Source organism: Arachis ipaensis, chromosome B2, assembly GCF_059453495.1.
Source record: "Arachis ipaensis isolate K30076 ecotype BB chromosome B2, ASM5945349v1, whole genome shotgun sequence".
NCBI classification, from domain to species: domain Eukaryota; kingdom Viridiplantae; phylum Streptophyta; class Magnoliopsida; order Fabales; family Fabaceae; genus Arachis; species Arachis ipaensis.
This window is the reverse complement of record NC_142437.1, coordinates 121000474-121026078: the sequence shown is the minus strand read 5'-3', so window position 1 is coordinate 121026078 and position 25605 is coordinate 121000474. Positions and strand designations below refer to the sequence as shown.

The window sequence follows — 25605 nt, the reverse complement described above, 5'->3', positions numbered from 1 at the left end:
CCATTTCTTTTTATTCTTGTGGTTGATGTCCTACATAGGATGGTAGGGAAAGCAGTCAGGAACAGACGTATTTCGCCCTTGCTGGTTGGTAAGGATAATATAGAGTTATCACATCTCCAGTTTGCTGATGACACTATACTGTTCTGCCCACCAGAGAAGGAGACCATCAGAAACTATGTCAGGCTACTAAAGTATTTTGAGCTGATGTCGGGGTTAAGCATCAATTTTGATAAGTCAAGTTTAATTCCAATCAATTGCGAACCGCCATGGACCTACGACATGTGTAATTTATTGGGATGTAAGGAGGCTAACCTTCCAGTCAGATATCTTGGTATTATATTAGGGGCAAACCCAAGGCGGGTAAGTACGTGGAAACCGATAATTGATAAAGTGGTGGAGAAGCTTGGCTTGTGGAAGGCGAAAGTGCTCAATAAAGCAGGTAAGCTAGTTCTTATTAAAGCTCTTCTGAATAGCCTGCCGATCTATTATTTGAGCCTATATAAGATGCCAAAGGCAGTGGCAGAGAAGCTGATTTCGCTACAGAGAAAATTCCTATGGAGCAAGGAGGAAGGTAGGAATGGTATGGCGTTGGTTTAGTGGGAAGTAGTCCAGGTTCCTAAAAAATTGGGTGGACTAGGAGTGGGTGATGCCGTGGTTAGGAACACAGCCCTTCTTATCAAGTGGTGGTGGCAGTTCTCAAAAGAGGAGTGTCCTTTATGGAAGAAGGTTGTGTGCTCCTGCCACAACTTAAACCTCAATATGATGTTACCATCTCAGACACTACCTAGTCGAGGGGGTCCCTGGAAAGATATCTGCCAGTTGTAGTTCAAAGATCGTAATGTGAGAGATAAGATGATTGTTGGGCTGTCTATGGAGGTGGGTGATGGAATACGGACCTGGTTCTGGGAAGACACTTGGCTACAAAGTGGGACGTTAAAGTCGAGTTTTCCGAGACTCTTCTCTGTTTCAAACCAAAGAGGATCTGTCATAGGGAACTGTGGGTTTTGGGACGGATTAGAGTGGATTTGGAACTTCCAGTGAAAGTGAGAATTATTCCATTGGGAGTTAGAACTAGTGGATCATTTGCATGAGACCTTACGGCCTATAAAGTTAGCATGTGATACCCAGGATAGAGTTTTTTGGAAGTTTGACAAGAAAGGTATTTTTTCAACTAACTCTTTTGTGCAGGTGATGCAGTCAGATACACTTTTGGAGAACATCTCTAGTTACAGTTTCACCAAAACAGTATGGAAAGGCTTGGTTCCGCCACGAGTGGAGTTATTTGTCTGGTTTGTGTTGATAGGCAGAGTGAATATCAAAGAAAGGCTGCTTAGGCTAGGAATTATTAGTCATGGTGATAACATGTGTGTATTGTGTAAGAAAGATGTTGAACATATCTATCACTTGTTTCTTGGTTGTGAGTTTACCTGACAAGTATGGGGTGCTTGGTTATCTGACCTTGGGAGGTTGTGGACTATTCCGAGTTCATTGAAAGAACATTTTGAGAGTTGGATAGGAGTGGTTAACAAGAAACAAGAGTGGAACAAGTGGTTCATATGTTTCTTTGCAGTTATTTGGAATGTGTGGCTAGAGAGGAACGGGCGGATCTTTAATAACAAGGAGTCTAGAGTAGAAGCGGTGTTCCACAGATCTTTGACCAGTTACAGAGATTGGTGTAACTTGGATCCCTTTTGTTATTGATGACAATGCCGGAGATAACACAAGGGATTGTTTGTAGGCGTTAATTTTTTGTTGTTTGTAGGTGTTGAGCTCATTTGTTCAAAAAAAAGAAAGTGCATACAAATATAACTCAACAATTCATAAAGAACATGCCTTCACAAGAACTTACGACATAAAAAAAAACAGAAGAAAGCAACAACTCTAATAATAACCAATAAAGAAAAAAGAGGATAAGCACCACATAAGAAAATTAAGTACATCAACTAAAATAAATGCAAAAATCAAACCATTAAATAAAAATGTTACTTTATAACTCCAACATCTAAATCTTTTGTATTACAAATTATTTTAAATAAAATACCTTTAAATTTAATTTTAATTAATACATATTTAATTTAATTTTACAAAACATAATAATTTTTAATATTTATTGTATACCATGATTAATTTAGGTCCTGCGCATTACGTGAGTCTCATCCTAATTTTTCTAAATCTCTTTAACCCGATTTGCAATGACATAAAGTCTGAAGACAAACATAGCATAATTATTTTCAGCAGTACACATCATTTCTAGCCACATATTTTGTCCCAAAGACCAATAAGCATGTGTGAAGTCAATGTCTTTTTGCTACAAGGAAAACAAAATACATAAGCAATTAACCATCACTTTCTGAACCTGCTGCTACTTCTTCCTTTACCTTCATTGCAAACAATCATCCACTACTTCCCTTTGTTTTCTTTCTTCTTATCTTGAGATCAACATGGCTGCAAGATTTGTGGGAGAAGCTTTTCTCAACTCTGCACTTGGCACTATCTACGACATGCTGATTTCACCCTTACTTGTCAACTTCATCCAGAGAAAGAAGCTTAACCGGAAGCTGGTTGAGAAGCTGGAGACAGTTCTGAAGGCTGCTCATGCTGTGATCAATGACGCCGAGCGGAGGCAGATCGAAGAGGAAGCTGTGAAGCACTGGCTGGACAGGCTGAAGTATGCTGTGTACGATGCTGAAGACATACTTGATGAAGTCACCACCAAAGCTGCCATTCAAAAGGTTCAAGGTAACTCTCTGTCTCGCTATGTCAATTTGCATGGTGATGGTGAGATAGTAACCAAGATAGAAGAGATCATTACTGCATTAGAGTCAATTGTAAATGAGAAAGATGGTCTTGGCTTGAAGGAGATACCGGTGGAGGACATGTCATGGAGGATCCCCTCAACATCTCTGGTTGGTGTGCATCAAATATATGGCAGGGACCAAGACAGGGAGGCCATAGTAAAACTGTTGTTAGATGTTACCAATGACGGTGGAATATCCGTGATTCCTATGGTCGGCATGGGTGGAATAGGAAAGACTACTTTGGCTCAGATGGTTTACAATGATGACCGAGTGAAACAAAAATTTGATGTTAAGGCATGGGTTTGTGATGGGCAAGAAGAATTTGATGTTCTTAAGGCGACAAAGACGGTGATGGAGAAAGTAACTTCTAGTTCTTGCAACTCAACTGAGCTAAACACAATTCAGGAGAGTTCAAAGGAAGTCCTAGCAGGGAAGAAGTTGTTGGTTGTTTTGGACGACATGTGGAGTAACAATTATGATGCCTGGATAAGTTTTTTAAAGCCTTTCAAATCTAGTAACGGGGGTGTTAAGATTCTTGTAACAACTCGTCTTGATTCGATTGCTGATATGGTGAAAACTATTCCAACTTTCCGTTTGAGTTTGTTGGGTGATGATCACTGCTGGTCAGTGTTTGCAGATCATGCATGTCTTAATTCTGCTGAACCTCATATCCGTTCTGCTTTAGAAGTAGTTGGTCGAAAAATTGTCAAAAAGTGTAATGGGTTAGCTTTGGCTGCTCAAACACTTGGAGGTTTATTAAGAGCAAGAAAAGAAATAGCAGATTGGGAGTTTATATTGAGGAATGAAATTTGGGAACTTCCCAAAAAAGATAGTGGGATTCTTCCAGCATTAAGAATTAGTTATCACTACCTCCCTTCCCACTTAAAACGTTGCTTTGTTTATTGTTCTTTATTCCCAAAAGACTATGAATTCAAAAGAGATGAACTGGTGTTATTGTGGATGGCAGAAGGTCTTTTGCAGCAACCGAAGAGTGGCAGCACTTTAGAAGAAGTTGGTTCTAAATATTTTAATGATTTGGTTTCAAGATCGTTTTTCCAACATTCTAAAACCAATGAAAATTTATTTGTGATGCACGATCTCATGCATGATTTAGCAATATTCTACGGTGGAAAGTTCTTTTCTAGAAACTTTGAACTCAAAACTGCAGACAAGCATGATGCTTGTCCTCGTCATCTTTCATATGGTCTTGTCATCGATGATTCGTTATTCTCAGAGATCTCGGAAGTATGTGATTATTTAAAAAATGCAAGGACATTGCTGAATATCAGTTTTGAAACATGGGAGGATTCCACAGAGGAAGTTGATCTTTGTGGCTTATTTGCACAGTTGAAGCGCTTAAGGGTTTTGTCATTTAAATTCTTTCCTCTTTCATTGCTCGATTCAATAGGTGATTTGATCCATTTGCGTTATTTGGATCTCTCTCATTCACCTATTGAGACATTGCCAGAGTCAATGTGCAAATTTTATAATTTACAAACACTGAAGTTGAGTCATTGTGCAAGACTAGAAAAGCTTCCAATCAACATGCAGGATCTTGTAAATTTGCTTCATTTGGATCTCTCTTATTCGGCAATTGGGGTATTGCCCGAGTCATTGAGCAAATTGCATAATTTACAAACACTGAAGTTGACAGGGTGTGAAAGACTAGAAAAGCTTCGAACCAACATGCAGGATCTTGTAAATTTACGTCATTTGGATCTCTCTCGTACGCCTATTGTGGAATTTCCCGAGTCATTGAGCAAATTGTATAATTTACAAATATTGAAGTTGCGCAGATGTGGAGGACTCAAAAAGCTCCCAAGCAAGATGCAAGATCTTGTAAATATGCGCTATCTGGATATTGAAGATACTAATTTAGAAGAGATGCCAAAAGGGATGAGCAAATTAAAAGATTTGCAGATTCTGCATTACTATATTGTTGGCGAGCATGAAGAGAATGGGATAGGGGAATTGGGAGAACTTGTAAATCTTCAAGGGTCATTTCATATTAAGCAACTAGAGAATGCCGTTAATAGCAGTGAAGCTTGGAAAGCAAGAATGGTTGATAAGAAACACATCAATAATCTATGGTTGGAGTGGACATCAGCTGAAGATGGTGATATTGTTGATTCCGAAATCGAAAAAGATGTACTTGACAAATTACGTCCTCACAAAGACTTGAAGAAGCTATTCATCTGGGATTACAGAGGTACCATGTTTCCGGATTGGGTAGGGCAGTCTTCGTACCACAACATAACTGTGTTGGTGCTGAGGGGATGCAGGAATTGTTGGGTGGTTCCATCACTTGGACAGTTACCCTCTCTGGAGAGGCTAGTCATTAAAGAGCTCGAGAAGGTGAAGAAGATTGGTGGGTCATTCTATAAGGGTGATGGAACTCATCAGCATCAGGAGACACCCTTCCGATCCCTTAAATATCTGGCATTCCGTGATATGCCTTGCTGGGAGGAATGGGAGTCATATGAATGTAATGATGATGATGATGATGCACCATTTCCGAAACTTGAGGAGCTTATAATAGAGGACTGCCCTAAGTTAAGAGGAGATTTGCCCACTTTCCTTCCATCTTTGGAAGAACTCCACATTAGAGGATGCGAGGAGCTTGGTTGTTATCTGCCAAGAGCTCCCATCATACGCCAATTAATAATAGATGGCAAACAGGAAGCAAGAATGCGGGAGCTACCACTTTCCATGTTGGAGAGACTATGGGTTAATGGAGAGCAGCAGGTGGAGTATGTGTTTGAGGCCATGACCCACACCCAACCAACCTCTCTCATAGACCTAAGGATCTCAGAGTGCTCATCAGCTATATCATTTCCAGGGGATTCTTTGCCCCCTTCGTTGAAAGAGTTGCGCCTATACGATTGCAAGAATGTAGAATTCCCAATGCAACACCAACAACATTACTCACTAACGAGTCTTACAATAGACAACAGCTGTGATTCGCTTACATCCTTCGCATTGCCAGCGTTTCCAAATCTGAAGTTTCTCACAATCGCAAGAAGTGAAAATTTGACATCTCTGGAGCTGTCACAGTCACAGTCCCTCCGAGAATTAATAATTTCAGAGTGCCCTAAGCTGGAGAAGATAATAAGGGTGCCTGGCTCTTTAAGGGAACTCAGAATCAGAGAATGTGGGTTGTTGGGTGAAGGCATAGAGAGGAAGGACCCCCACATTTGGCCATCCATTTCCCACATCCCTCAAATTTATGTTGACGGCACAAAGATCCTCAATGACTCAACATCTTAAAACAGGTAACTCTTTTGCTATCTCTCTATATCCCAAACCCACTTCACTTCATTTTCCCAACATCATATTCATTCTCTCCTACATATCTTCCTTTTATTTCAAAAATTTATCCTACTCTTTTTTGAGGCAAATACAAAACCCATTCCTCTCTTTTAACACTCTTAATCACCCCTCCAGTCAATGCCTACTTCCCCCAACATATAGTATCACAAAACTGTTAACTTTTTTTAGGATACAATGTCAATTTTGGAATTCCCTCCTCTCCCTTTATTTTATTATTTCTTCTTTCTTTCTTCATGTATAGGGACATCTATTGATTCTTCTGGGACTTGTCAATTTATTGCATTTGGGTGCTGCGCCTCCAATCTTGTAAGGATATCTATTTGGATTTAAATTAACATTTGCTTTATTCTCTTAAAGGATTCCTGGAGAATTAATTGCCATTAAAGTACAATCTTAACATTAAAAATGCTCTTATCATTCGATACTCTTCAAAGTCTCATGTTTGAAATCTGCATTAAACAAACATAGGAAATCTTTGGGCATGCTTAAATAAAGATCTTGTAGAATAATTGAGTTATTCGTTTGAATTTTCTTAATGCAGATGATCTTAAAAGTTTTCTATGTACTAATTCTTTGCTGGTTGAGTACATGGACAAGGAGCTATGTATATACTTGAACTTTGTTGTCTCAGGCAGCAACTTCAAGCTAGAGTGGTATAATCCTGCACTGCATTACTCTTGTGACTATTTTCTTGTACAATATACTTTCTCATGCACCTTTTTATAACCATTGTGAATAAGGGTTTTGCTTTTGCTACATTGAAGTATGTACAAGACAATCATCATGCCCATGGTACAGCCTATTTTACTGTGATCATAATAAAAAAAGCACAAGCATTAAATTTATCTCGTGTCTTTTTTCCAATTTTCCACAAAATTCTTAGATTGTTGCTTTTTTACCTTTTTTTTACCCTACTTGAGAGCATGTTAAAACTTGGTTATTTGGAGCAAATAATGTTGAAAGCAAGGTTGAGTGGCTGGTATGGTGATCTCAAAACAGTATTCCTCTAAAGGAACAAATGAATTCTGAGGCATGTCTTTTGAGTAAGTTTTGAATAGTATTATGTGGCTATTACTGTTAGGGGATTTTGGCCATAATGCTATATATAAACTACATACAACATAGAATGTTTATTAGGAGGTTATAATTTTGTTAATTCAAGGATAAACCCTTGAGAATGATGAAATCTTCTACTTTCAACTTTTGCCTTCGTCATTAATGGTTTTTCTTCTTTTTATTGTTTTCTGTCAGCTACTTTTGCACCACCCCCTGACTCACCCAAATCTAAGGCCTTTATTACATTTCTTGGTGTTGCTCTTGCTTGCTCGTGGCCCTCGTTGGTTTGGTATGCTGTTTACTATCTTTTTATTAACTTCTGTTGAATTAAGAAATTAATTAACCTTGTGATGACTATGCACTAAGCAAAAATTGTATGAGTTGTTCTAATGTGTTTGTTTTGGCGTAGCAAGAGACGAATCGGAGCAAACTTGGATTAAGCCTAATTAGGAGACCAAAGGAATCTGGGCAAGAATGATGGAGGAACAATGAATCCCAAACAAATCAGATGAGGTGCAGTCTCTGCATCAATTCAAAAGCAGAATTCATGGAAGACATCATCCTCGTACAAAATCAAGAGAAGAAATGGATGATGAAAAACATAATTTTGCAAGGACAAACAGACCAATCAAAATACAACATGATTACCTTCAATGATATGGATACAGTTGGAGCAACCTGTCAAAAATAAGCAGAAAGCTTACAAAATTTTCAAAGAAAAAAAGGAAGGACAAACTTAGTTTTATATTTTTATTTACACTGAACAATTATCTTTTTTTCCTTAAGAGTTTTCATGCCTTCATCGTTTCATTCTATTTTAGGAGAGCTGATATGAGTTATTCTATTTATACGAAAGAGAGAGCTTAGAAAGTGAGAATCAATTTCTGTTATGAAAAAGGCAAGAGAGCTAGGATGTTTCAATTTCTGTTTTTTTGTATTGCCTTGAATTGGTATTTGTAACATGAATTTGTTTATAGTGAAAAATTCTACTATTTGTTGTGGTAGAAACTAGATGTAGATCCCACTTTGGGATTAAACCAGGATACATCGTATTGTTTATCTTCTCTATTACAATTTTCATTCACAATATTTTTATAACTGTCATTTGTATATGTTTTCTACAAATTATGCCATCATTTTATAAAATCACCTTTTAATCATTCAAATCATTCAAATGAGTTAAACTTGAGCTTTTATCCACTTCAAACCATGGTTTTAAGGAGAGAAAATTAAAATCCTAACACGCTAAGAGATGAAATAAATTTGTATATCATTATATCAGCTTATTGATGACTACCCCACGAATAATATATAATTTAATTTCATACATTCTAAGCATGGTTGTTAATGTATGGTATTCGTGGTTTGAAATCTATAGACCAAATGTCAGCTTAGTGCATGTAAATCAGCCATTGATAGTTATATATTGATTTAGTAATATTTTTTTGGAGTGTAATACAAGTTAATGCTGCAAATGAACAAGGCCTATGTAAGTATGTATAGATATTAGATTGTAATAATGTAATTGAAAAAAATGAAATGTACATTAAATGTTTTCACCTTATTTTCTCCCATGGGAGGTTCTAGACTATAGTATATACTATATAGTATATAGGGAAACATTATGACAAATTAAATTAGGGTAAGCAACTATGAAATTTATATTAGATGGAACAATAAATTTTCACACAGACTTGTTGCTAGTTTAACTTATTAACTATGTAACTATTTTACACTTTTTCAATCAATGTCATATATACATGTACTTGAACCAACCATTCACTGTAATACACTTATAGTAAAAAAATCGAATTAAAGCAATTGATAATAAACATATATTTTTTTATAAATTTAGTTCTCAATCTCATTACTATTTTGAGAACCATTTTAATGGATAATATATAAATAATTTTACAAATATTTAAAGTGTTTGGAGACATCTCAACCCAAAGTAATATTATCATCAATGTTAAAACTTTTTTAATCTCTTCATTGTACTCAGTAGTGATATATATATATATATATATATATATTGTTTGCAGATGTTTGAACTAATATAAAAGTTGTAAAATTACTAAATGAGTTAAAGCAACTTGTATTAACTATTAAGTACTAGTTTTTTGGAGTGGAGAAATATTGCCCATACTTTAATTGAGTTTAATTTTGATATATTTAAAGTGTAAAATTTTACACAGTCTTACAATTATATTCGACTTTTTAGATGATTATTTATGCAGTCAAATAAAAATAATATTTATTTTTAATGATATAACATTATATAATTAGATACACGTGTAAAACTATTTACACTATAATACATCAAAATTAAATTTCCTTTAATTTTCTAAATAATTGTTAGAGATGATTCAGAACTTATTGCAGCAATGAAAACCGGAAGACAGTAATCTTACAAAAAAAATTTAATTATAATAACACTCAGTTATGTTGGATTATTGGCCAAAAAGTAAAAAAAAAAAGTTAATGGTAAACATGGTGTTATCATAAATTTATACCTTAAAATAGTATATATCATAAAAATTTATAGCAAATATTTGTTTATAATTATTTCTTATAGCGAATGTATGTTTTAATTTCTTATATAATTAAAAACAATCTTTGTTGAAGTTAGTTTTATGATTTATTTGGATGAGTTTTCGATTTTTTTAACGATTTTTTAAAGTAATTTTATGTTTAAATATTTTATATTAATTTTTTTATTTATTAATTATGTTTAAAGATAGTAATATAAAAATATTTTTTAAATATATTTTTTTAAATATAAATTATAAGCTTGTAGTTTCTAAAAAAAAATATCTTTTGTTTTTTCTAATACTTTTATTTTATCATTAAAAATTTGTCAAATACAATAAAAAATAGAAAAAAAGTTTCATTCTAACCATTTAATAATATCTAAACAAATCTTATTATCCACTTATAAAAAATGTTAAAAAATAATTTTTTAATACAGATTTTTATTTTAAAAAATTTACAGCAAAATATAAAAGGCAATCTTTTCAGTAAAAAGTTAATTTTTTAAACCAAAATAATCACTTTTATTCTTTGTTTCTTTATTTTTAATTTTATTTTCTCCGAGCGGTTGGGAAGAAAAATGAGCGTAGCAAAGGAAGCAAAGCCTGCAACTTTCACTTTGGAGTTTGGACTCTCTCTTCCAACTTTCTTCTCAGCTGCACCAACCACAAATTCTAATCACTCTCAATTCTCATTGTTAATCACTAACACCATTAACGATTTATAATCCCTCACAAAATTCACATGAACAGTTACCACAATCCATAGCTACATTTTGCGCCAAAACCTCGCATTTTCAAAAAAGAAAAAAAAAATGCTGCACGAGCTTCTGATGGCGTTGCTGGGCTACACCGGCGACTTGATCGTCGACCGCCGTGAGGAGAACCACCTCCTCTCCGACCAAACCCCAATTTCCGACGAATGCACCTTCACTCTCGCTCCCGATATCTCCTTCATCGACCCTAGCGACAGGTTCTGCTTTCTCTCTCTTCTCTCTCTACCCCCAAAGTTCAAATCTTTTCCCAAACCCCATTAAACCTTCTAACAATTGAGACTTGTTGAGCTGTGACACTGCACTTAGGGATTGGAATTGATTGTGTGTTGTTGCAGGCAGCTTATTGAGAAGATCATTGCATTGGGATTTTATTATAGGGAGCTTGATCGATTCACATGCAAGTCTAGAAATTTAAGCTGGATTAGGTCTTCAACTGCATATTTGAATGCAAAACCTTTGGGGAATGTTTCTGATGTGTCGAAAGTAGAAAAGCCTAGTGTTTATCGTAGGGCACTAGCCAATGGAATTGTTGAGGTTCTCTCGATTTATAGGTCAGCTGTTCTGCATATTGAACAGTTGTTGTTATCTGAAACCAAGCCAATCTTGGCTACAGTCACTCAAGGCCTTAACAAGGTGGATTTCGTTTGTTTTTCTTTTTTTCTCTTGTTGATGCAGGGTTTTCTTTTTTATGTTGACTTTGTTTTTTGGGTGTGCTTTTCAGTTTTTTACCATCTTGCCACCTCTGTATGAGCTCATCCTAAAGATTGAGCGTGATGATATTCGAGGGGGTCAGCTTCTTAATCTTCTATATAAAAGATGCCACTGTGGAGTTCCTGAACTGCAGACATGCATGCAAAGGTATATGGTTCTTTTCTCACAATATTCTGGTTATTGGTAAGATGCATGCTATGTCATTTCCAGCTATATGTTCTGTATAAAATTTGGGTTTGTACAAGTCAATAAAATATTTACATATTTAACTTGTAAATATGTTAGGTTTAGTAATTGGTATAGTATATAATGTAGACAAATCATTGGAGTGAAGGGAAAAATTATTGAAGGCTATTGTGTTGGGTTGGGTTGCATTTTAGTGATGTTTTATTTTATTGTGGTTTTTGAAATGCTAAGCTCTTTGTATTGACTTTGATCTCGCTCCCTGCTAATTAGTTGACCTTTTTGCGGTTATTGTTTTTCAAAGCTTAGGCTTCTTTGGCACGCACATCAGGTGATGTATAATCAACTTGCTTCATGGATGGTTTATGGAATTCTTCAAGACCAGCATGGAGAGTTTTTCATTAGGAGGTAAAGCAATATTTTAGCTAGTATACTGTTGATATCCATGTATATGTCTCTTCAATTCTTTTAAAACTTTGCAGTTGTTTGGATAACGTTGAAGATTTCTGATTTCTTAGTCTCTGAGATCTGATATTTTCAATTACTTTGCAAATTATATACTTGACCTTATTCATTCTACACTTTAGGCAAGAAGATAGAGAGGTAGAGAATAGCTCATCTAATTCAGACATCTCTGACAAGTTGGCACGCATGTCAACTAATGATGCATCTCTATCTGATTGGCACTTGGGCTTTCATCCTTATTGGGTAATTATTCTAATTCTAATTCCTGACATATGATGCAGTGTGTTTGTTTCAGATGAAAATTGTTCTAGTTAATATATTGTGGAGTTAATTTTGCTTTTACTTTAAAGTGGCAGGATACGAAGGTTCATACAAATAAATTTCATAAATTTTCCAATACATGGACTTTATTTTTGAAACTCATGAGTTAATGAACTTTGCCAATTTATTTATACTTTTTGTTTTGCAGGATATGCTGCCAGAGTATATACCTATGCATGTTGCAGAATCAATTCTTTTTGCTGGTAAAGCTGTTAGGGTTCTGCGGAATCCTAGTCCTTCCTTCCAGTCTGGGGATACTGTGAATCCTCAAATACCAAAAAGCTTTCAGAAAATACATGGATTAGCAGGACGTTTTCATTTTCAGAGGGAGCCCCTAATTAATTCAGGAATGGGAGAAGATTTACTTCCACAAAATGAGTCGGATAAGATTGAAGCAATGCTCCTCGACCTAAAGGTTTTCGTCTCCTAACCTATCACTTAACTGTATTCTTTATACTAATTTTGTTATTTTATTGCCTTCTATTACACGTACGTTGGGTTGTTGGTGAACTTGTATAGTTCGGTTTACTTTGACAATGCTAACTGATTGATGGATTATGCCTTCTGATATGGATTCTCTTTCCCGTTTTCCAACTAGGCTTAAGTTGCAAACTCATAGTTAGTTTTCCACAGGAATCATCTGAATTTCATAAAAGATCATTTGAATGTGCTGTGGACTCTATTCAGGCTATTGCAGCCAGTCGTCTCTGGCAGGTGCTTAACATCATATTTCAGTTCATATGTTCATTAGTATTTGGTGCATTTGCATTCTACACCATTCATGTTGATTCTCTCTGTCCACAGCTTGTGGTTGTACGAGCTGACTTGAATGGTCACTTGAAGGCCCTGAAAGACTATTTTCTTTTGGCAAAAGGAGATTTCTTCCAGGTAAAGTATGAAAAGTTATCTATACTACTAACATTTTTCTGCTGACTTGTGTTGATTCTTATTTTTTATTGATCTTTTTTATTTTTTGTATGAGGATCTTTTGTCCTCCTTGCCTTTTGTAGTAACCTTTTCTAATTACTAATATTTTGTCTTTTATGAAAAAAATACTGAAATCTTTTATACATGCATCATTTTCTGTGCTAGTGTTTCCTCGAGGAAAGTCGCCAGCTAATGCGTTTGCCACCTCGGCAATCAACTGCTGAAGCTGATCTTATGGTGCCATTTCAGCTGGTCAGTTAAATTTTGCATATGATCTTTACTTCTTATCGCGGTTCATCGTTTAACTATTTAAGCTTGTTCATGTTTTAACTACATCAATGAAAGCTGATTCCAATTCCTTGAAATGCAGGCTGCGTTAAAAACTATTGGTGAAGAAGATAAATATTTCTCTAAAGTATCCTTGCGGTAAGGTTCTGCCTTCATTTTTAGTTCTTCTGTTTTAGTTAGCTTGGAGCTGTTATGAAATGTACTTTCCCTCTTCTAGGATGCCATCTTATGGAATCACAGTTAGACCTTCCCCATTAGATGTATCAAGGGCAAACACTTCAGCAGATGGAAGCTCTGGTGCTTCTTCAGAAATGTCACTTGATGGTTGGGATGGTCTTGCCCTTGAGTATTCTGTTGATTGGCCTTTGCATTTGTTCTTTACTCAAGAAGTCCTCTCTAAGTAAGGTTTTACTCCTATAATATTGATGTTAATGGTGGATTCTTTCCTCTTCCTGTCCTGCTTAGATATACTCGATGTGATTGAATTCCCTTCTGAAATGATAAATTTAGAAATTGTTATGGCCTCATAGATGCAAACCGTGTCATCAAGGCATATAGGAGATGTTGAATACCTTAAAGGGACCATTTGGTTTAGGAGAGACATCTTTTGTAGAGGATATATCTTGTGAGAGATCATTGGTTATTAATTATGAATAAATCTTGACTATGGTCTTATTTTTAGTTTAAATGGTCAAGATTAATGAGTTCTTAGAATAAAATTAAAAAAGTCAAATGACTTTGTCTGTTAATTTTGACCATCTATGTGAGACTCAATAATCCTGCTCACGTATTAGGACAATAATGTGACATTACATGGCTTAATAAAACATGATATTTTTCAATAGGCCACTAAATTTTGGCACAATTAACAGATATCTTAGAGTTTTCCAATACTTACTGCGGCTCAAACGAACACAAATGGAGTTAGAGAAACTGTGGGCATCTGTAATGCATCAATATCACCGTGATTTTGCCAAACGCAAAAAGGATCGAGCTAAGAGCCCAACGGCACAGCAGAAATCTCAGCGATCTCGACCAATGTGGCGTGTTAGAGAACATATGGCATTCTTGATCAGAAATCTCCAATTTTATATTCAGGTTGTTCTACATGACTTGATATTTATGCTAAAAATTTTAGATGACTGCAATAATCATTGTTAGAAGTTGTTGTATGATCTATTACACTAGTTCAGTGCTGTTGTGCTAATTACATACTCATGCACTTAATAACTTACTTAAAATGCTTCATATGAGCAGAAATGGAACAAATGGTGATCAACAGATCTTGTACAATTTATGTTCTTTTCATTTCTGCATATTTCATTTTTGCGAATATTTGATCAATACATTTACAAATTTTGATGTCATTTCAAATTTGTATGGTTTTTCTACTGCTTGGGTTAGCATGAGTGATTTTTAAATGTAAATGTAAATTACTAGTTGTAGGCAGATACTTCTGTTGTATTGATAAAGAAGGCGGAGCGCTGGAAAAAAAAAAAATCTATTTCATATTTTATAACCTCTGCTTTCCTTTGCAGGTGGATGTAATAGAGTCTCAATGGAATATCTTACAAACACATATCCAAGACTCTCATGACTTTACTGAACTTGTCGGGTTTCATCAAGAGTAATAATTTCTCAATTGCATGCTTTAAATTTTTCACATCTTATAGGTTGACGTAAATATGTATTATTACCAAACTATTTAACGTGCAAAATTATTATGGTCATAAATGTATTCATTCAAATTAAATTTGGCTTGTTGTTGACCATCAAATAACTATGTATTTACCAAATTTATAGCTTTGTTATCTTGTTAAGGTTGATATTTTTATTCCTTATGGGATATCCCCCCCCCCCCCCCCCTTCTTTTTTTTTCTCTTCTAAATATTGCTTATTACAGCATCCTTAATACATTATGTTATGTCTCCAACAGGTATCTATTAGCCTTAATTTCGCAAACGTTCTTGGACATTGGTTCTGTGTCAAGGATACTGGATAGTATCATGAAGCTCTGCCTACAATTCTGCTGGAATCTTGAGAACCAAGATCATTGTTCAAATACTGTGGAACTGGAACACATAGCCGAGGTAATTGTGCATCACTGATCTTGTCAAATAACTCCACAATGAGTATAGCCATTATTCTCTCATACAGGTTATATATTGATTAGAGGTATGCCTGAAAATTTTTAGGTAAGGAAGAAATTAATACATAATAACAACTAAGCCGTTTACCGCTCTAGTTAAGATTGGTTATATGGATCATACACTTTGTGTCCTAAACCAGTCTCATTTAACTCGACCTTTTATTATTAAACCATTGTCTTCAATTTATATTCTTATGTTTGCTTTAATTTCTATAGGAATTCAACAAGAAATCAAATTCCTTGTACACTATACTGCGCAGCAGTAGGCTTGCTGGGAGTCAGCGGGCTCCATTCTTAAGACGTTTTCTCTTGCGGTTAAATCTGAATTCCTTCTTCGAGGTAAATCAGTCAGATAGATACATGGTGTATATCTAGTTTCCTTTTCTATTCTCTGTTTTTTATTTCTTGTTTTCAGTCTTTAATACAGAAGTGCTTCCTTGTTTTAATCTGTTTTTTTGTTTCTAAGATTATGTGAAAGAAATAACAAAAGCAAGAAAATCCTGTCTTTCTGACTGAATTGTTTAGATCAGTTTTCTTAATCGAGCTCTTGTTTTGTCCCTTAACAGGCAACTGCAAGGGGAGTTCTGAATGTTGTCAGACCACGGCCGTCACTTCCTGTTTTGAATCAACAGTAGTATCCTTCCACTGCAACTTCAAAGTTCTTCTGTTGTTTTTATAGGGGGTATTGACATGTGACCTTCAGTTGAGTACATTCACATTATTCATCCGCCGCACCTTGTTTCGAGGATGAGTTTTGGACTGTTGAGTGTTGACAATCAAGTTGCTATCTGCTGGCCATTTCCATTTGACCATCTTGCAACTGCCCTTTTGAAATTCCACTTCATTACTAGCTCATTGATTTATTTTATTGTAAATACAATTCAGTTTGGTGGTTTCATGCGTGTGCTTCTTAGATGGTAGCTGGTAGGTGGATATTTTGTTGTCTTAGTAGTGTGAGAGCTATGAGCAGTGATTGGTGTATATAGTGTCACTTTTCTTTTTTTAACTTATTTTAAGGTTTATTGAAGTTTCTGTTCTTTTTCACAAGAGAGACTTTATTAACAAGTTTATTCTCACTCTTAATGTTCTGTACCATCTAGTAATTTTTCATGGAAATTGCCATTTTTCATTTGCCTAGCAAAGGATCACATTAAATCAAATTGACTCTTTTTACAAGTTTGCATAATGAAGGTTATTCACTGAGCAAACTGGCACTTGATAGTTGATAATTTGAATATGCTCAATCAAATTATAAACTTACAATTATGCATGCAAACTTCCAACACTAGAGAAATATATCTAATTACTTCTATAACTCTTCAAAGCCTTCTTCATCTCCTTCATCCTCTACCCTTTGGAATTGTCTTCTCCATGCTTCCATCTGCCAAAATATCAATGCCTGATAGTCACTTGAGTTTTACAATGCCAATTGTAACTTCAATACAATATGAAATGAAAATTGGTATCACATAAAAAAGCTTGATCTCTGTAGACACCATCCATCATTGATGTCTTCACATAACCAAAAACCATATAGATGTGAAAATAGGGTAAATTAGATTTCACTCTTCGGAGTTACATGATATTATACACGACACATCTCTTGGCAAAATATCAAAAACATACAAAAATTGGGTAATAATAATAATAATAGATAAGATTTTTTTTTTAATTTCTTAAAAATCTTTTACTTGATTTTTAAGTTTTGCCAAGTAATCAAAGTTGCTGACATGACATCATTAGAGGAGAAAACATGGCTTAAACTCAATGTAAAAGATGTTGGTATCAACTTTTATATAATAAAAATAAATAGATAAATAGATGTTATTTAACAGAAATCTTAAGAGAAGTTAGTGTATTTTTACCAAGAAGGAGTTAGGCCAAGGAAAGACAAATTTGTAGTGAAAAGAAGATGTCTCACCTGATCATCTGAAAGTCGTAGTTGTTCAGCAACAAACAGCTTGTTACTGTAATGTGCTGAAGCAAATTCTTCTTTTGAACTTTCAGAAACTCCTTTATGATTAATCATTTCGACACGAAAGCCGTTGCTCATGAAGAGTTTATCCAGCCATTGCTTTGTGTTGGACAGTCCAAGGCATCAGCAGAAAAAAGCTTGTTTACTTAGAAAATTTGGTACATTCATAACTCAATGCATCTTAACATAACTCAATTTACTTGAAAATTAATAGCAAACTAACCTTAATTTCTGTTTCTGCATCAGATAAAAATGTAGGCAACTCTCCCAGAAAAAAGCTTCCCTCCATGGCCAAACTGCTTAACATTGACAAAACTTCTTCAAAATTTGCCAATGTCATCATAGGAAACCCCTGCAGGAATAAACTCTTATGAGTAACATTATTTGAATTCCTCTTTTTTCTTTCTTTCATGATTTGCCAACTTTGTTTGAGTTCAATTGTTTATCAATGTGAAAGAATTATAAACTTAATCACCTGCATTGCCCATATACTTGGCCTACTACCATTATATCCTCTAAGTTGCAAATTTTGCTTTATGTCAGATGATTCCAAAGGAATATGATAGAGTAAGCTACCTTTGGGAACCTTAGCCCCAGCACCTGAATCAAAAGAAAGAAACACAATTAGGTGTCTATAACTTCATAATTTTTCTTCCCCTGAAACATGTTCAGAGTTTTTCGGTTGGTGGTTGGTATCATATAAGTCTTTGATTTGGTTGAAAAAACCATGTAACATACACTTGTTTTCTGGTATAAACATAAAAATGTAACTCACTTCACTCTAAGGTGGTACATCTCTTGATTCCTTAACCAGAGAGGTCTTGAATTTGATCCCTAAGAATTGACTGGCCTAGATGCCAGTGATTACATAATCACACAGGTTTTCCCACTCGGATCATAGTCACTATGATTAAAAGATATTAAATTTTGACAAATAATACATGCTTAAAATACCACAATAACTTGATGAACCATTGTCACCTTCAAGCTTCTCAGCTGCTATTTGAAATATCCTTTCCGGTGATATGTCGAATATTATGGTTGAAGCAGGCCACCGAAGTCTGTACGGCCGCGTATCCATGCCATCAGTTAACAAAACAACCTGCAATTAGAGGAAGTAACCTTATCAAACTATCAGAATACATGAAAAGAAGCACAAATTTATGTCATATGTAAATGCAATCAACTAGTACCTGCTTAACTCCATCAATAAGATTCACTGTATGAAGCAATTTATCATCAATGAACTTAGTTGCAAGGCAATAGGGGTTCAAATCCTGCACCTTTTCCTTGTGAAAATTTTGAGGGACAAGATATGAAGCATACTGGTCCACAAATAAAGGGTCTGCACTTGTGAAGAAGAGTTACTATGAGTGTTGCTCTTATTTACAACAAGGCACACAAAAGTACATAATATTAATTAGCACAATATTTTTTTATACAATTTGTTACTGTCTTGTATCAATATTTTTGGATACAATTTGTACCAAGAAGTAACAATGAAATAAAGAGAGTATTATTTACGCAATTCATATCTTAAGATAATAACTTGAAACTAAGGAACCTTGAGCACACAATGAATATACAAGGTAGTGAACTCCAAATGCTTGATAAAATGTGTCACAGAGAGAAAAAAGAACTATGATGTAGTGTTTGCCTGGCCTTAGAGTTTCCTGAGAACGAAGAAAAGCAGAGGTAGTTGCTGAAAGGAGTAAAGGGTCATTATTGCTAATGCTGTCATTGTTGAGATTCACTGCAGAAACACAGAATGTTCTCTTGGAGTTGCATCTCAGTGGCATAAGGTGAAAGTTCATGTTCATGTTAACACAATCAACAATGGCAGGTACATGTAAAAAAGCCATTAAGCTATGAAAATTTGTTGACTTTTTCACCTTAACTAGTTACCACTGACCATGACCTTGACCTTGTGTTAAATATGTATTTGTATGTGGTAGTTTCTTGTTTGTTGTAATGGATGAAGGAAAAGACTAAGGAGAAAACCTTGTCTTTGTGTGTAACAGTACACTATTTGATGCAAACCAAAGATTATGTTTCTAGTTCTGGCCCACTTACTAGATTTTCCTGTTTTTTACCAGAGAATGTGTTAATCTGGCTGTTAATTTTATAGAAATATTTGACCACATAGGAAAAAATACCAAATTTATGATGTTTTCCAATGGTAAAAGTAAATTATGAATAAACCAAATAAATACAAATTTTGTTTTATTTTATAACAATTATCATAACAAAATTTTTAATAAATTGAAGAAGAAGCACCAAATTTGGTTTAATATAGTGTTTTTCTTATAAAAATTATTTAAATTCACCAAAATGTTTGGTATCCTTTATGAAATGATTTATAAATTGTAACCTTTATTTTGGTTAAATATATCTTAGCAAAAACCTAATAAAACTTTTAGAAATTAGTATTACTAGTAAGGGATTAAAACTCTATCTATCTCTTTTCTTTTAGCATCATGCTAAAACTAGAAATCTTAGTATTAATATACAAAATTTTAATATATTATTTTCTATCAATCTCACAAGATAATTCAACTAGGTGATATTGTACTCTTGCATAATAGTAGCAATAACAATAAATTATGATGATTTATGGTTTGTGAGCATGGAAGGCCATCCCTCTACATGGATGTCATTTAAAACATGAGTTTAATGCTATTTCAAAAATGTAGAATAAACATGAACTTAAGCATGTTCAATGTATTGCATTAGACCAAACGCTATTGAAAAGTTAGTAGGAAAAAAATAGAAATAAAAAAAAAAAAAAGAAAGGTTAGGTGGCAACCGTAACTTTGTGATCTCCAAGTCCTACTTTTACAAAAAGAAAGTCATCAAGGAACACACAATATAAAAATCCCCACAAATGATTATTACATTTACAAAATTCTTCACATTTGATATTTGCAAACAGAACTCTAAGCCTAAGTAAGGCCAAAAACAAAACAACTCAAAAAGAGAGAGTAACAGTTTGACACATACACTCACATTCACCTACTCCTAATCACACCATCATCCTCGAAACCCAACCCAACCCAGAAGCAGAGATAGGTAGGTACAAACATACATAAACCAAATAGCACCCCAAAATAGAGATAGCTTATCTTCAATCTCCAAACACCACCAATGGATTCCAACCACCAAATGCCACAACCACCACACAACACTGACCAAACTAATGAAAACCAAAACCAAAGCATAGTTCTTTCCGAAGAACACACCACTCAACAACAACCTCCTCCACCACCACCATTTGCAGTGGCTTCACTATCCCTCTCTCTCTCCACCATCCTCCCAACCCATTTCTTCCTCCAACCAAAGACCCAAACTTTGTTCTCTCCCCAACAACCCAATAAGCTCAAAGTCCCAACCCAAGCTTCTTCCCTCACCCACCTTTCTCTCTCTACATCAACCCCACTTTCTCTCTCCTCAAACTCCATTAACAACAAGCTTTCGTTCAAGTCAACAATCTCCCACAATCCACTCCAATCCCCTTTCCCTCTTCTCCCCCACCGCCCCTCTGACCCCTCAGGCGCCGCCGCACTCCGCCGCGCCGCCGTCGTGTGGTTCCGCAACGACCTACGCGTCCACGACAACGAAACCCTAAACACCGCGCACAACGAATCACTCTCAATCTTACCTGTTTACTGCTTCGACCCTTCGGATTACGGCAAATCCTCTTCAGGGTTCGACAAGACCGGTCCTTTTCGCGCCAATTTCTTGATCCAATCGGTTTCGAATCTCAGGAAGAATCTTCAAGAACGTGGGTCGGATCTCGTTGTCAGGGTTGGGAAACCAGAAACGGTTTTAGTTGAGCTTGTTAAAGCCGTTGGTGCTGATGCTGTGTATATGCATAAAGAGGTTTCACATGATGAAGTTAAAACTGAGGAGAAGGTGGAGAAGGTTATGAAAGAGGAGAATGTTGAAGTGAAGTGCTTTTGGGGAAGCACATTGTACCATGTTGATGATTTGCCGTTTGGGTTGGAAGATATGCCTTCCAATTATGGAGGGTTTAGGGATAAGGTGAAAGGCTTGGATATTAGGAAGACTATTGAGGCTTTGGATCAGCTCAAAGGTCTGCCGAAGCGCGGCGATGTTGAGCCCGGCGATATTCCTACTTTGACTGACCTTGGCCTTAATCCGGCTGCTACAATGGCTCAGGTTTGTGTCTTTGGTTTGGTCTGGTTTATGATGATTTTGAGCTATGATGCATACTTATATTCATATTTGTCTAGCATTGTATTGAGTAATGTAGTTAGTTTTTCGGTTGAATTTTTTGGTTCTGATAAGATATGGAATTAATGCATTAGAGGAAAATGCTTAGGTAATACTTATTGTGGGAGGAAAAAGGTAGATGTTGCCTAATCGGTTAGTTATATGAGAAGACGCGAACTTATAAAAATGATCAGATGGAGGGTAGTCCAATACAATAGCTAGAGGTAGAGAAAAACAAATAAAAGTTATAGGTGAAACCATTTAGGAATGTTCAGATTTTAGTGTCCTGATTCAGGTGTTTGGACTGGATGTCCAGTGGCAAAGTAGGATGGATTAATGTTGCGGGTATCTTCGCCGGGTCCTGCATCTTTCCCTCCTACCAATAGATGTTGGACCATAAATGAATCTGTAGTACTGCGTTCAGTTTAATTCAGGCATCAGCATAAAGTAGTTCTAGATCTTCTCAAAGTGCTTTAGCCTTTAGTTGCTGTAAAAAACTTTGAATTCAAAATGGCTTATGGTTTTATACTAGGCACTAATCACGTCTAGGAAACTGTCATGAAATGGATGAAAACAACTACCAGCATAATATGTTTCCTGTTTATTGAGACCTAACTTGAATTCTATAAGTTTTTACTTGACAAAAATATCTCTTCTTTTCTATTGCCAAAGTGTATCTACCTTGGCATTCTTATGTTCCCTGGAGAAGGCAAATAGATTTTTGGTGAATTGTGATGATATTGATTGCCATTGCTCATCATGTAGGAGGGGAAAGCAGCTGCTAATAATTCTATGGTTGGAGGGGAAACTGAAGCCCTACAAAGGCTCAAAAAATTTGCAGCTGAGTGTGAAGCTCAACCAAACAAAGGGATTAAAGATGGTGCACAAGATAGTATTTATGGTGCCAACTTCTCCTGCAAAATTTCTCCATGGTTGGCAATGGGATGTCTCTCTCCTCGTACAATGTTTGAGGAGCTAAAGAAAACTGCCAGCAGGTTCTATTTTAAGTATTCTTTCATTTTATTTAATGATATCATTTTGTCACATATGCTTGGGATATACATTTACTGATGCATTTTGCCACTAATAGAACTGTTGCTGCTTCATCAAAGCTTAATGATGGTGGAAATGGCTCATCCAGCAATGGAACAAATTGGTTGATGTTTGAGTTGCTGTGGAGGGACTTCTTTAGGTAACCTTGTTTGCTCCTCTCTATTTTTTCCTTTGCTGATATCTTAAACATGAACCCTGAACTTTTGGTGTGACAATTTAAAATTTCATAATTTGGTATCTTCTAAGTAGAAAGTTATAAATTTGTGGCATTAGTGCTATTTTTTCCACACACACACAAAGGGTTATAATTTTTTTTAACTATCTATCATGAAGTGTTCAACTAAACAGAAAGGAACAAAATTGTGGCATAAGTGCTAATTTTTGCCATCTATCACAATAAACTATGAAACTAACCATTTCTGTTTTAAAGCTAATTATTTCTTTGGAAGTTGTAGTCTCTCTCTCTCTCTCTCTCTCTCTCTCTTCCATTACCCCAAAAAGATGACTCACAGAATAAACTCTTTATCTGCTACACACAAGTTGGTGTGATATTTGTTAGCAAGCAACAAAGAAAAGTATCAAAGAATACTTGTTTTTGACAATTAACATGGCTGTTAACTCAGAATGGTTTGCGAACTCCCAACTTTGGTTAATTTTTTCCAGGTTTATTACCAAGAAATATAGTACTCCAAAGAAACAGCAGGAAGCTACTCCAGTCACTGCTTGTACTGGTGCACTTGCTTAAGCTACAAGTTCAAATGGACATAATAAACTTTGTTTCATGATGTGGATTGCTTCCCTAAGCTGATGTTTCATTTTTGTAGTGGGAATGAAAACAAGATTTGGTTCCCCCCTCTTTCTTATTATCTTCTGTTGTAATTGGCAAATAATACTCCTTTTCATTGTGGAAGCCTTCTTATAAATTAGCATTTGGTCTATATGTGCATGTTTTCTGAGTAGGGTATTCCACCTAAATTCAAGTCTCTCCTATCCAATAAAGATGTTTTGTTTCAAATTTGAGTCTTCATAGTGTTTTCCATGACACTTCTTAGATAAATCCATGTATTAATGTGTAGAGTCTTATTCATTGAAAATCACTGTTAAAGGCAATATAATCATTGTTATGACTTCTGTGGGCCAATAGGAATTCTAGACCTTGATAGTATTTGGAATCTTAAAATTTTAAAGTTACCCACGACTAGGGGTGGCAAGCGGGGAAGCCCGCCCCGCCCCGCCCTGCCACGCCAGAAGCCCGCCCCGCCCCGCCTAGTGAGGCGGTCCCAAAATCCCAGCCCGCCCCGCCTAACGGCGGGCTGGCGGGCCGGCGGGCTAAGCCCGCCAAATATCCTCTTTTTTTTTTTACTTTTAACTATTAAATAATATATATAAAAATATAAAAAAATCTCTTCTATTTTTTACTTTTAACTATTATAATTTCTAAAGGCATAAAAAATTTTATTTTTTATATGTATAAACAATAAAATCTTTGTAATTATAAATATCTAATAAACATAATTATAAACCAAGTTTTCATCCAAAACATAAGTATAAATATTCTCTCCAAAGCAAAATAAACATAATTTAAAACATAATTATAAATATTGTCTCCAAAGTAACATAAACATAATTCAAACCACTCAATTTTTATCTTCATACTCTTGTAAGTTAGGTTGGGGGAAGTTAGGTTTTGGCCAAAAAATTGTAAAAATACCCCCTCACTAAAAAAATACCAAGCCCGGCGGAGAAGCCCGCCCCGCCCCGCCAAAGCCCGCCAAAACCCGCGGTTTAAGCGGTGCGAGTTAGGCGGGTTTTTGCTATTTGGCGGTCCCAATTTTTCAGCCCAGCCCGCCTTTTTTGGCGGGTTACGCGGGGCGGCCCGGCGGGTTTAGGCCCGTTTGCCACCCCTACCGACGACCAAAAAAAAAGTTTATAAAATTACACTTTTAAATATAATTGCCTGGTTCCCAACATTCTCCTTGACTCAATCCAGCCACAGTACAATTCACCAAGTTTAAAGAAAATAAGGAATTGTTAAAATATTACATTGTATATAAAAAGAAAAAGCTTAAATCTTAGCCTTCCATTTAATTTTTCACTGGTTAAGACTTATGGAATCTTATAAAGCATTTAGTCCTAAGAGAAAATCAGATGTCATTGCCACCAAGTGATCAAGTCCAACAACATTAAAGATCAAGGATATGGTTTTGTTCCAATTCAACATCTGAAGATCCTGGCTGATTTGCACTGCCAATAACTTTTCCTCTCATATGGGACTGTCCTTGTCCAGATGGAAAGCATTCCTTCTCTCCCTCCATGAATAGTAAAGGGACGAGTCCCACTTTGAACATCGAAGTTTTGCTTCTCTCACTCATTAATAGAGTGATATCAGATATGATGCAAATTTCTCTCTTCTACTTTGTGAGACAATACATCCAAATCATTTTAATTTTAATTCTGTCTATTACATGCCAAATTCCAACTCTCCACAAAATTCATATATGTGCAATTCTCAACCATCAAATTATCTAGGGGTGTTCATTGACCGGATCGTATCTGCAAATCCGCGGTTAATATTCGCATCCGATCCGAAAATTGCGAATACGATCCGATTCGCAGTCTGATCGGATTGGATAGGATCCGATCTACACTCTTTACGGATTGGATCGCGGATATCTGCTCTGCATCCGCGTATCCGATACGCAGATCTGCAGATCCGCACAATAATAATTAAAAAATGTAAATATATATATTTGGTATTATATTTACTTGTATGTTTTAGTTAGTAGTTATTATTCATATATTGTTTTATTTT

General features: G+C 35.5%; 4 protein-coding genes across 8 annotated transcripts; 3 read left to right on the top strand and 1 right to left on the bottom strand.

The window, feature by feature from the left end:
• Positions 1 to 2249: 2249 nt before the first annotated feature.
• On the top strand, positions 2250 to 8243 carry LOC107626171 (putative disease resistance RPP13-like protein 1). 3 transcript variants are annotated; one of them, XM_088504127.1, is made up of 5 exons: positions 2250 to 6070; positions 6370 to 6434; positions 6670 to 6781; positions 7380 to 7473; positions 7598 to 8243. In XM_088504127.1, exon 1 carries the CDS (start codon positions 2442 to 2444, stop codon positions 6063 to 6065), a length of 3624 nt encoding a protein of 1207 aa, XP_088360253.1. In that variant the 5' UTR covers positions 2250 to 2441; the 3' UTR covers positions 6066 to 6070; positions 6370 to 6434; positions 6670 to 6781; positions 7380 to 7473; positions 7598 to 8243. The 3 variants fall into 3 exon arrangements, with proteins under 3 accessions (XP_088360253.1, XP_088360251.1, XP_088360252.1); XM_088504125.1 differs by having other exon boundaries at positions 7594 to 8243; XM_088504126.1 differs by having other exon boundaries at positions 6670 to 7171; positions 7594 to 8243.
• A 1981-nt stretch (positions 8244 to 10224) lies between these two features.
• GCP4 (GAMMA-TUBULIN COMPLEX PROTEIN 4) lies at positions 10225 to 16607 on the top strand. The gene is made up of 16 exons (XM_016328974.3): positions 10225 to 10685; positions 10824 to 11121; positions 11210 to 11346; positions 11692 to 11790; positions 11970 to 12090; positions 12317 to 12583; positions 12802 to 12882; positions 12973 to 13056; positions 13261 to 13347; positions 13466 to 13521; positions 13601 to 13783; positions 14256 to 14481; positions 14922 to 15010; positions 15320 to 15473; positions 15749 to 15871; positions 16099 to 16607. Exons 1-16 carry the CDS (start codon positions 10528 to 10530, stop codon positions 16165 to 16167), a joined length of 2232 nt encoding a protein of 743 aa, XP_016184460.1. The 5' UTR covers positions 10225 to 10527; the 3' UTR covers positions 16168 to 16607.
• Positions 16608 to 16654: 47 nt separating this feature from the next.
• Positions 16655 to 19507, bottom strand: LOC107626169 (S-adenosyl-L-methionine-dependent methyltransferases superfamily protein). Of its 3 annotated transcripts, none has more exons than XM_021116502.2 (7): positions 19072 to 19507; positions 18701 to 18852; positions 18462 to 18609; positions 17983 to 18107; positions 17731 to 17859; positions 17454 to 17606; positions 16655 to 16913 (listed from the first exon to the last, which is right to left on the bottom strand). In XM_021116502.2, exons 1-7 carry the CDS (start codon positions 19367 to 19369, stop codon positions 16842 to 16844), a joined length of 1077 nt encoding a protein of 358 aa, XP_020972161.1. In that variant the 5' UTR covers positions 19370 to 19507; the 3' UTR covers positions 16655 to 16841. The 3 variants fall into 3 exon arrangements, with proteins under 3 accessions (XP_020972161.1, XP_016184462.1, XP_088360249.1); XM_016328976.3 differs by having other exon boundaries at positions 18489 to 18609; XM_088504123.1 differs by having other exon boundaries at positions 19165 to 19507.
• An 865-nt stretch (positions 19508 to 20372) lies between these two features.
• On the top strand, positions 20373 to 23731 carry PHR2 (photolyase/blue-light receptor 2). Its single transcript, XM_016328973.3, has 4 exons — positions 20373 to 21686; positions 22506 to 22735; positions 22831 to 22932; positions 23457 to 23731. Exons 1-4 carry the CDS (start codon positions 20652 to 20654, stop codon positions 23536 to 23538), a joined length of 1449 nt encoding a protein of 482 aa, XP_016184459.1. The 5' UTR covers positions 20373 to 20651; the 3' UTR covers positions 23539 to 23731.
• Positions 23732 to 25605: the final 1874 nt, after the last annotated feature.

Bases quoted from the DNA above. Each gene is read 5' to 3' on its own strand.
- LOC107626171 (XM_088504127.1), top strand. From the start codon at position 2,442: ATGGCTGCAAGATTTGTGGGAGAAGCTTTTCTCAACTCTGCACTTGGC.
- GCP4 (XM_016328974.3), top strand. From the start codon at position 10,528: ATGCTGCACGAGCTTCTGATGGCGTTGCTGGGCTACACCGGCGACTTG. The intron at 10,686-10,823 runs GTTCTGCTTTCT...GTGTTGTTGCAG, and splicing joins TTCATCGACCCTAGCGACAG to GCAGCTTATTGAGAAGATCA. The intron at 11,791-11,969 runs GTAAAGCAATAT...TCTACACTTTAG, and splicing joins GGAGAGTTTTTCATTAGGAG to GCAAGAAGATAGAGAGGTAG.
- LOC107626169 (XM_021116502.2), bottom strand. From the start codon at position 19,369: ATGGCTTTTTTACATGTACCTGCCATTGTTGATTGTGTTAACATGAAC. The intron at 17,860-17,982 runs GTGATTAAGTTT...TTATTCCTGCAG, and splicing joins CAAGTATATGGGCAATGCAG to GGGTTTCCTATGATGACATT. The intron at 16,914-17,453 runs GTGAGACATCTT...ATATTTTGGCAG, and splicing joins TACGACTTTCAGATGATCAG to ATGGAAGCATGGAGAAGACA.
- PHR2 (XM_016328973.3), top strand. From the start codon at position 20,652: ATGGATTCCAACCACCAAATGCCACAACCACCACACAACACTGACCAA. The intron at 22,736-22,830 runs GTTCTATTTTAA...TGCCACTAATAG, and splicing joins CTAAAGAAAACTGCCAGCAG to AACTGTTGCTGCTTCATCAA. The intron at 22,933-23,456 runs GTAACCTTGTTT...AATTTTTTCCAG, and splicing joins CTGTGGAGGGACTTCTTTAG to GTTTATTACCAAGAAATATA.